The sequence below is a fragment of the Tachysurus vachellii genome, chromosome 26 (assembly GCF_030014155.1).
Source record: "Tachysurus vachellii isolate PV-2020 chromosome 26, HZAU_Pvac_v1, whole genome shotgun sequence".
Classification (NCBI taxonomy): domain Eukaryota; kingdom Metazoa; phylum Chordata; class Actinopteri; order Siluriformes; family Bagridae; genus Tachysurus; species Tachysurus vachellii.
In genome coordinates, this window is record NC_083485.1 from 14,098,672 (window position 1) to 14,109,349 (window position 10,678).

General features: G+C 43.6%; 1 protein-coding gene across 1 annotated transcript in view; it reads left to right on the forward strand.

Moving 5' to 3' along the window:
- The window catches only part of dcc (DCC netrin 1 receptor), a 255,376-nt gene that overhangs the window by 185,132 nt on the left and 59,566 nt on the right, over positions 1-10,678 (forward strand). The window contains exon 12 of the mRNA XM_060863587.1: positions 1,812-1,861. Coding sequence (XP_060719570.1) covers positions 1,812-1,861 — 50 coding nt within the window. The remainder of the gene's footprint in view (positions 1-1,811; positions 1,862-10,678) is intronic.

Consider the following 10,678-nt stretch of genomic DNA (forward strand, 5'->3'; position numbering starts at 1 on the left):
TAAAAGCTGCTGCTGTTTATTGATTTCATTTGCATTCAACATGTAAAAAATAAAATATATTTATATAAAAAAATAATAACGAAAGCTAGTAATAGCCCAAAGACGTTGCTCGATGCTTATCGACCTAATGTTATCTCTGCAATATTGATTTAAAGAAATACGATATTTTTTTCTTAGTCGAGGAGTCAAAGGATTTTTTTTTATAGGGAGAAAAATGCAACTTTAAAAAAAAAAAACTGTCTGCTTTCTGTTATTTAATTATTTATTTATTACACATTATATTAAACATTACAATATAATTTTGCACATTATAATTTCTATATAAATTACTTATATATAAATTATATATTATTTTTCGTTTTATTTTTCATTTGTATTATTATTTTTAAATATTTAGACATTGGAAGGCAAAAAAAAAATCATGTTAATGAATGAAATAAAAAAAGATTAAATATCCGTTCATCTACTTTAAGATACACAAGTAACTAAACTTTTATATATTTTCACATATTCTATATCAATGTTAAAGGAACTAAGGAAATAAAACAATGCAGAGCTTTTTAAAAAAAATTTGTAATCATTTCAACATAATTTTTTAAATGAAAATGAAAGTCATGATGTCTGTATTATGTGTGTTTGTGTGTTCAGTGAGTCAATACGATCGATTCGTCGATCTTTCAGAGCGAATAAGCTCCGCGTTTCCGGATCGAGCCGCCCGCAAAGTAAACAGACGTCAACAGATCAATCTAAACCGCATCAAAGAACAGGAAACCTCACAAATGTATTTGTATTAATGTCTACCTTATTTGCTAATTGATTACCGATGTACCGCTTCAGGAAGTTCCCTCGGGCCAAAAGCTAATCCAATAACATCTTCCACAGGCTCGGCCTATCGAGCGACCTGCCTGCCGTCCTGCGCGGATAGTCTTTAGTTCATACTGGGTGATGTGATGTCATTATGTCACGACACACAAAGACGTACGCTAATCTTTATTATTTCTATAGCGCAGTTGAGCTCTCGATTCTGATTGGTCAGAACAGTTTGACCGTTTTCCTTTAAGACAAATCGTTATTTGTATATTTTTGTATATTAATGTGCTTTATAGGGAACACGGTGGCTTAGTGGTTAGCACGTTCGCCTCACACCTCCAGGGTTGGGGGTTCGATTCCCGCCTCCACCTTGTGTGCGTGGAGTTTGCATGTTCTCCCCGTGCCTTGGGGGTTTCCTCCGGGTACTCCGGTTTCCTCCCCCGGTCCAAAGACATGCATGGTAGGTTGATTGGCATCTCTGGAAAATTGTCCGTAGTATGAGAGTGTGTGTGTGTGTGCCCTGCGATGGGTTGGCACTCCATCCAGGGTGTATCCTGCCTTGATGCCCGATGACGCCTGAGATAGGCACAGGCTCCCCGTGACCCGAGGTAGTTCGGATAAGCGTTAGAAGATGAATGAATGAATGTGCTTTATATGGTCTGATCTATGCTATCGTTTCTATAGTAACGGCTCAATCGCAGTGGCTCGGTCGTAACACGTAGCCGCCGAGATGGTATACAAATTGAAGGAGTCTTCAGTGCCGTCAGATGCTCTGTAACAGTCAGAGGTTTTGTTTTGCTTTTGTTTTGTTTTAATAACTTAATAAAAGAGAGATTTAAGGTTTAGAGTTTAGTTTTCTAGCTGCCGTAGCATATGTGATAATAAATGACTGGAATTCTAAATGAACAAAATGTTTAATTCATCAAATCTGCTGTGTTATAAGAGGATCAAACTCCTTACCAAAGCAAGTCTCGTCACCTTCGTCTTCTTTTCTTCCACAGTTCCGAGCGCTTCTCCTCAGAACATCTCTCTAGAAGTGATCTACTCGCGGGTGAGTACTGTACTGTACGTCTTCATCCCTCGGTTGCTCTTTCAGACGTCCCGGTTAGTAGCGGTAAAGCCGGCGGACGTTTCTGAAGGTTCAGGAGAGATCGGACGCGATAAGCGTGCCGATTGTTTCCGGCATTACAGAGAACAGCGAGTGTGTACGAGAACACACAGGTTTATAAAAAGCGAAGCACATAAAGGAGTTCATGGTGTTTTGTCTTTGTCTCGATTAGTACGGATTACACGTTAATTCTTCTGAGCGACTCCAAATCGGATTAAACGTCTGATATAAACTTTGGAATGTGGCTTTGGAGTCTAAAATAAACCTCAGAATCTGTGAAAGTTTTAAAATTCCTAAATTAGATGAACACAGAAAAGAAGTAAAGTGTTCATGTTAAACTGACTAACTAGAAAAAGAATAATGAATTACGAACGTGTGAAGGCTGAGTGCATGTGTATTATCTGAAAATAAAGAATATTTATATGTACATTCACCGGCCACTTTATTAGGTACACCTGTCCAACTGCTCGTTAACACAAATTTCTAATCAGCCAATCACATGGCAGCAACTCAATGCATTTAGACATGTAGACATGGTCAAGACGATCTGCTGCAGTTCAAACCGAGCGTCAGAATGGGGAAGAAAGGTGATTTAAGTGACTCTGAACGTGGCATGGTTGTTGGTGCCAGACGGGCTGGTCTGAGTATTTCAGAAACTGCTGATCTACTGGGATTTTCACACACAACCATCTCTAGGGTTTACAGAGAATGGTCGGAAAAAGAGAAAATATCCAGTGAGGGCAGTTCTGTGGGCGCAAATGCCTTGTTGATGCCAGAGGTCAGAGGAGAATGGCCAGACTGGTTCGAGCTGATAGAAAGGCAACAGTAACTCAAATAACCACTCGTTACAACCGAGGTATGTAGAACAGCATCTCTGAACACACAACACGTCGAACCTTGAGGCGGATGGGCTACAGCAGCAGAAGACCACACCGGTACTAGTAAGGTGTACCTAATAAAGTGGCCAGTGAGTGTGTGTACAGTATATATACACAGTATGTATATTTCTATATGTATCTCATACAAGCAGATTGAATGATGTGCTTTAAATGCACTCTTGAATTGCCCTTCATTTTGACTCAGGATTATCCGGATTACAAGAATTATAAGGTCGGTGTTGCCGTATTAGGAGATTTACTTGACATGAAGAGTTGTTAATCTTCAGCATGACTGACGGCTGTTCCTCTTGCATTACCATGTAACGCCGCATTCGAGGGAATGTTACCGTCAAGTATGTTGTATGTTGTTCGTATTTTTGTTACTCAGCCAGTGATCGTGGGTCTGTTAACCTGCTGCATTTTTGGGTTTTTAATTCAACACAATCAAAAATTTTATGTTAAAATACTCTACAGATGTTTACTTCATCCCACATACAAGCAATATAAACAGCATATATGGTTAATATTTGCCCTTTACCTTTACTCACTCACTCACTCTCACTCACTCACTCACTCTCACTCACTCACTCACTCTCACTCACTCTCACTCACTCTCACTCACTCACTCGCTCACTCATCTTCTACCACTTATCCGAACTACCTCGGGTCACGGGGAGCCTGTGCCTCAGGCGTCATCGGGCATCAAGGCAGGATACACCCTGGACGGAGTGCCAACCCATCACAGGGCACACACACACACACACTCTCGTTCACTCACGCAATCACACACTACGGGCAATTTTCCAGAGATGCCAATCAACCTACCATGCATGTCTTTGGACCGGGGGAGGAAACCGGAGTACCCTGAGGAAAACCCCCGAGGCACGGGGATAACATGCAAACTCCACACACACAAGGAGGAGGCGGGAATCGAACCCCCAACCCTGGAGGTGTGAGGCGAACGTGCTAACCACTAAGCAACTGTGCCCCCCCTTTACCTTTATTACATCACATTTTTTAATTAAATTGCTACTCGTTTTTTGTTGTTGTTTTTTTTTTTTTTTAATAAAATGTAATAAAACAAAGAAAATCAAATTTAATCAAGTTATGAGTGGAAAAAATCAACAAATTTACAAGGAAGCAAAGTTTTACAAAACTACTGATGTTTATGAATACAGGTCCCACAGACACGATCAACATACAAGGGTTAAACGAGTTTCTAGCAGCGTTTGGCTGTAGATCAGTTAATACATAGACGAAAGTTTGTTGAAGGGGAACACGGTGGCTTAGCGGTTAGCACGTTCGCCTCACACCTCCAGGGTTGGGGGTTTGATTCCCGCCTCCACCTTGTGTGTGTGGAGTTTGCATGTTCTCCCCGTGCCTCGGGGGTTTCCTCCGGGTACTCCGGTTTCCTCCCCCGGTCCAAAGACATGCATGGTAGGTTGATTGGCATCTCTGCAAAATTGTCCGTAGTGTGTGATTGCGTGAGTGAATGAGTGTGTGTGTGTGCCCTGTGATGGGTTGGCACTCCGTCCAGGGTGTATCCTGCCTTGATGCCCGATGACGCCTGAGATAGGCACAGGCTCCCCGTGACCCGAGGTAGTTCGGATAAGCGGTAGAAAATGAATGAATGATTGAATGAATGAAGTTTGTTGAAACTAATCTAATTTATTTTTCGATGTTAGATTGAATTTCAGTCCAAAATGTAGTAACAGTGCAGTTCATGTAGATTTTTAGGAGCCTTTTTCTTTTGTTTTGTTTCTATTCACTCGCAAATGATGGATTTGTCTCACTTGTATTGTCTCACAATCCATCTGAGCTGCGACCCGATTGGTCGGGAGGAAAAAAAAGAGCATCATCAAAGAATCAAAGAGAATCATCTCAACTTTTGGATGATTCAGTGTAAGTAAAAAGATGTGAAAAGAGGGAAAAATTCATCAAGTGTGAAAGCAGTTTGTCTCAAGTGATGTCACTCCTGTGACTGTCTTTCATTGGCTGTCTTTGTTTATGTTGTGTTTGTTTATTCGGTTTAGTTTTTTTGTTTTTTGTTTTTTTTTTCAACTTTAATTTCTAAGCTGGTGCAAGAATGACGGTTACAACAAAATCCAAAAAAAGGATCCGTATGCGTTCGGTAGACACGATAACAACGTAGCTTCGCTGCAATAAAATATGGATGTTAACATGTCTGGGCTGATCGACAACATTTTATTATAAAAGTACATTTTCCCTTGCAGCAATCCTGCACGTTGGCATCAGTGACACTCTTTCTGGAAAAATCCTTCCTTCATTTCTTTTCTCTGTCGCACCGGAGTCGGTCCATCGAGTTAGTGGGATTCCTTCATCTGAGTGCTGCAGGTTTTTGATTAGAGCCATATTGGGCGCTTTGCCTCCCTCTCTGTGGTGCTCTCGGGTCCCTGAGCACGTCTCTGCGTGAGGAAGAGCACAAAGGGGGTATTGAGAGCGCTCGGTCTGAGGCGGCTGATAAAGCGGCGTTTATGAGAGGAAATGGGCTTCCATTGTCTGTCGACGGCGTGCCGTGAATGAATTTGCATGAGAAATGAATCCCGCCCTCTCTCATCCGTGTGCACGGCAAGGACGGCTGAGCGCCACGTACGTTAGCTGCCTGACGGCCGACTGACATCTGTCCGTGATTTATCGTATCGTAGGAATCTGCTTTTGATTTTGAAGTGCAGAGCTAGATACTCTTGGAGAGAGAAAGAGAGAGAGAGAGAGAGAGAGAGAGAGAGAGAGAGAGAGATCAGGGAAATTGATATGCCAGAGACATAACCACGGCTACAATGACACGGGCACGCTGGGTTTTTTTCCTGACCATGCATCATGCTTAGTGAGGGCACGTTTAAGAAAGAAAACATTTTCATTTTTCACTAGAAAATGAATCTGTCCACTTGCGCATCGTTTGCTACCTACGGGAAAAGGTTGTTAATAGATGGAATCAGATGGATTGCTCCTATAAAATAGGTGACGAGAGAGCCGAGGCGGAGCGGTACGACGTGGCCTACTACATCTGCGCTGACACAAACGGCTCTATCCATAATCGCTCAAAACGCTCTCGCCAGTCAGCACCGGGACGAGTCAGAACAGCCGAAACTCCCATTCGTTTATTAAAGAGTGTCTGGTGTGGGGGTTTAAATCAGACGCTGAGAGTCTATATCACACCATGGGACAAACCCTTCCGGACTAATGGACCGGTTAACGAGCTCAGGTTCGGCGGGAAGCTCGAAGTCGTAGCGTTCTCTCGTAACTGAAGAGTGCAGTTCAGGAAGAGGTGAAGATCACGTGGTTCTGCTGGACCAAACCTTGTGCACGTTTAGTACACAGTCCAGCACCAGGACCATATACTGTAGTGTGTGTGCTGTTTGTTGACTTCTTCACTCTGATTGGTCCGATTTTCTACAGCACGCTTCACATGGGCTTAGGTGCAGATAGTTCAGATCAAACGGGTCCATATGGGTAGTTAGAGGCTCACATGGGTAGTTTGAGCCTAAATGGGTAGTTAAAGGGGCGCATTTTTTAGTTAGATGCTCAAATGGGTAGTTAGATGCTCACATTAGTAGTTAGAGGCCAACAATGGTAGTTAGAGGCTCACATGTGTAGTGTGAGCCTAACATGGACAGTTAGAGGCTCACATGGGTAGTTTAAGGGTCACATTTGTAGCTAGAGGCTCACAAGGGTAGTTAGAGGCTCACATGGGTAGTTTAAGGGTCACATTTGTAATTAGAGGCTCACATGGGTAGTTAGAGGCTCACATGGGTAGTTAGAGGCTCACATGGGTAGTTAAAGGGTCACATTTGTAATTAGAGGCTCACATGGGTAGTTAGAGGCTTACATGGGTAGTTAAAGTCACATTTGTATTTAGAGGCTCACATGGGTAGTTAGAGGCTCACATGGGTAGTTAGAGGCCCAAATGGGTAAAAGGGTCACATTTGTAGTTAGAGGCTCACATGGGTAGTTAGAGGCTCACATGGGTAGTTAGATGCTAACATGGGTAGTTAAAGGGTAACATTTGTAGTTAGAGGCTCACATGGGTAGTTAGAGGCTCAAATGGGTAGTTAAAGGGTCACATTTGTAGTTAGAGGCTCACATGGGTAGTTAGAGGCTCACATGGGTAGTTAGATGCTAACATGGGTAGTTAAAGGGTCACATTTGTAGTTAGAGGCTCACATGGGTAGTTAGAGGCTCACATGGGTAGTTCAAGTGCAAATCAAGTCCAACATTCCACCTTTTTTGAACTGACTAAGTGCAATAAGTTCACACACTCACACACACTCACACACACTCACACACACACTCACATAAGCACAGACACAGCATGATTATGGCCTTAAACAGAGGCGTCGGTCCTGTAAAGATTCAGCTCACGTCTCACACTAAACTCCCTCCACATTCATCAGCCGAGGCGTCCTCATGCCCTCGCTCACATACATCCCGTTATTGATCTCGGCTTGAAAGCAGTAACTATCAAGTTAAGCACCGCGTGTGATGTAGAGATTCCGTTACGTCTCAGGAATCAGTCATTGTGTTATTAATCCGAAAACAAGACACGAAATAAGGGATATCCGGTCTGAAACAGAGGATATATACAGGCATCAAGGACGTGAGCATGAAAGACAAAAAGAAAAAGAGACTTTCAGATCACAAGCGATAAAAATAAATATTTTTCTTGGGTGATGGTGTGGTGTGACTTCTAACAAGTACTCAAGTCGGAAACAAAGTTCAGGCCTCAGTGAGGCTTTCTGTAAGCAGGGACACTGATAGAGTTGTGGTCCGGAGAGACCAAAGGTAATTTTCCAGCCGGTATGAAATAAGCCACTCGTTCAGAGGAAAAGGGAAAAAAAGAGACCTTCAGGTATAAAACACACACACACACACACACACACACACACACACACACACACACATTTGCCGTGTCAAATCTGGTTGACAATAGCGATTGCAGGGACGTGAACTCTCAGGTGGGTTTACCGCTAACTGGATGATGAAAAGTGCTGAAAGTCGACGTGGTTCAAAGTAAAAGCGCCTTGTTGTGCTTTGGATTTATTTATTTATTTATTTATTTTGCTTTTTGCTTTATACGACTGTCTATACTGTAGCTGCTACGATGTACGTTTTATGGATGTTCCACAACATTAAGATACCTATAAATAGATGCATATTTTATCGATTAAATAAATAAATCTTGTAATATTTTAAGCACAATGCTGATGTATAGTTAGAGGAATAAACCATGATGTGGTGTGTTGTTAATGGAAAATATTCCAGGTCACAGTGATTACAGTGTTCTTTCATCTAACCTTAATTATTGGCACCCAATTTGCTTTTTCCAATAAACGGTATTATTATAATAATAGAGTAACGCTTCCTGTATTCATAACACGTCATAAGCAGGCGTACGTTTGAGAATATATTCTATTAAATCTCGCTGTCAGAATTGATGTCACGGCAGACACCGGCTTTCAAAGACGAGCCTCAGGTTTCAGACAGAAACTTCTCCCGAGTCTTTTGCTCCCGTAACACGCCTTTGATCCTTTCGGCTGTTGAATTAAGCCGTAGACGTTTCATATCGCACTGTAAAGGCAGGTTTTATGCGTCGGCGTCGTGGCGTTTATGTTTGCGCCGCGAACGAGGACGAGACGTGTTTTTCGCGCTGGAGGATGATGAATGAACTCGAAGAGTGTTTTGACAGCAGTCATCATTGGTTAGCTCGCACGGACACGATCAGAGGCAGTCGAGTAACAGAGTGGGCAATGGAATTGAACGATAAACCCTTCAATAAATAAATAAATAAATAAATAAATAAATAAATAAATAGGTAAAATAAGTGGGGAAGTGCTTTGGACACTGAGACGGAAATAACTTAAAGTAAAGCTACGTTCAAATTCCAAAAGTAATTCCACTGTCCATCTTTGTCCCCCTCTCTCTCTCTCTCTCTCTCTCTCTCTCTCTCTCTCCCTCTCGCTCTCTCTCTCTCTCTCTCTCTCTCTCCCTCTCGCTCGCTCTCTCTCTCTCTCTCTCTCTCTCTCTCTCTCTCTCTCTCTCTCTCTCTCTCCCTCTCGCTCTCTCTCTCTCCCTCTCGCTCTATCTCTCTCTCTCTCTCTCTCTCTCTCTCTCTCTCTCTCTCTCTCTCTCTCTCTCTATATATATATATATATATATATATATCTCCCACCCCTCTCTCCCCCCCCCCTCTCTCTCTCTCTCTCTCTCTCTCTCTCTCCCCCTCTCTCTCTCCCCCTCCCCCCCCCCCTCTCTCTCTATATATATATATCTCTCTCTCTCCCACCCCTCTCTCCCCCCCTCTCTCTCACTCTCTCTCTGTCCCCCTCTCTCCCCCCTCCCACCTCTCTCTACCCCCTCTCTCCCCCTCCCCCCCTCTCTCTTCCCCCCCTCTCTCCCCCCTCTTTCTTCCCCCTCTCTCCCCCCCCCCCTCTCTTCCCCCCTCTCTCTTTCTTTCTCTCTCTCTCTCTCTCTCTCTCTCTCTCTCTCTATCCCTCTCTCTCTCTCACTCTCTCTGTCCCTCTCTCTTTCTCTCTCTCTCTCTCTCTCTCTCTCTCTCTCTCTCTCTCTCTAGCTCTCTCTCTCTCACTCTCTCTGTCCCTCTCTCTCTCTCTCTCTCTCTCTCTCTCTCTCTCTCTCTCTCTCTCTCTCTCTCTCTCTCTCTCTCTCTCTCTCTCTCTCTCTCTCTCTCTCTCTCTCTCTCTCTCTCTCTCTCTCTCTCTCTCTCTCTCTCTCTCTCTCTCTCTGTCCCCCTCTCTCTCTTTCTCTCTCTTTCTCTCACTGAATGCACATGCCAGAGTGGAAAATGGGTTCCACGCCGTTCCAAACTGATTTGCTCTGTTCAACACGGGATAATTAGCCAGACCAAGCCAAAATGACACTCACAGTTTCTACTTTAATGGCTCCCAGTATCTGTGGTGTACACACACACACACACACACACACACACACACACACCTCTATGTGACCTGCTGTAATCAATTAAGAAAACCATCCTAAACCCGGAGAACAGGTGCCAGCAAATGTTAATGAATTCATCCTCATCAACAGGCCTAGCGCGCGGTGCTAACCGAATAAGCAACACCTACTTTAGCTAATGAATGAGCTAGCCAGTAGCGTTGACAGCTTATTGAGAAACATACTGTGGGCCAGTGACGGGTCTTTCAGCGGTGCATCACTTTCCTTTTGGGGAACTGGATTTTAGACAGGAGAGCATCGTGAGTTGGACGTGAGTTGCTAGAAAAAAATCTAAAAAGAGAAATGAGATGTTGAGACGGTACGACGTTACCGCCGTGTACTTTACGTGTTTTTGCGAACAGCATGGCATGAATTTTAATTACTTTATTTGCATGTTAACAGGCTTGCTCAGGGGGCGGGTTCCCCTCCTCTGCAGATGGCAAAGCCGCCATCGCCACTACCACCAACAACACCCCCACCGTACACCAGGCAGCTGGCATTAACAGCAACCGCCGCTGCGCCACGGTGACATTTGCTAAACATATGATAGCGTTCGTGTGCAGGGAAACCCGCACCGGGCTTTAGGGTGCTTGCGAAAGGTCAATTAATAAGCATATCTGCTTCCCAGTAGCATGTCTGCCCCAGCGTAATAACTCAAACTGAATCAACTGTAAATTTCATTCAAGTGGGCGTGGCCAGTATGGATAAAGGAGGTGTGGCTTCTTTTCCTACAGAACAGACAGAACATGTATTATGTTCATGTCAGTCTCAGTGAAATAACCGAGGTCTCTCTAAGTTCCTGTCATTTTTAATCAATGAGTTGTGAATACTGTTCCTAAAGTAGGCGTGTCCTCAGTGCCAGTCAGTCTCAGTGTAGTGGGCGTGGCTTCTGTGTCTGATAGTTTCAGTG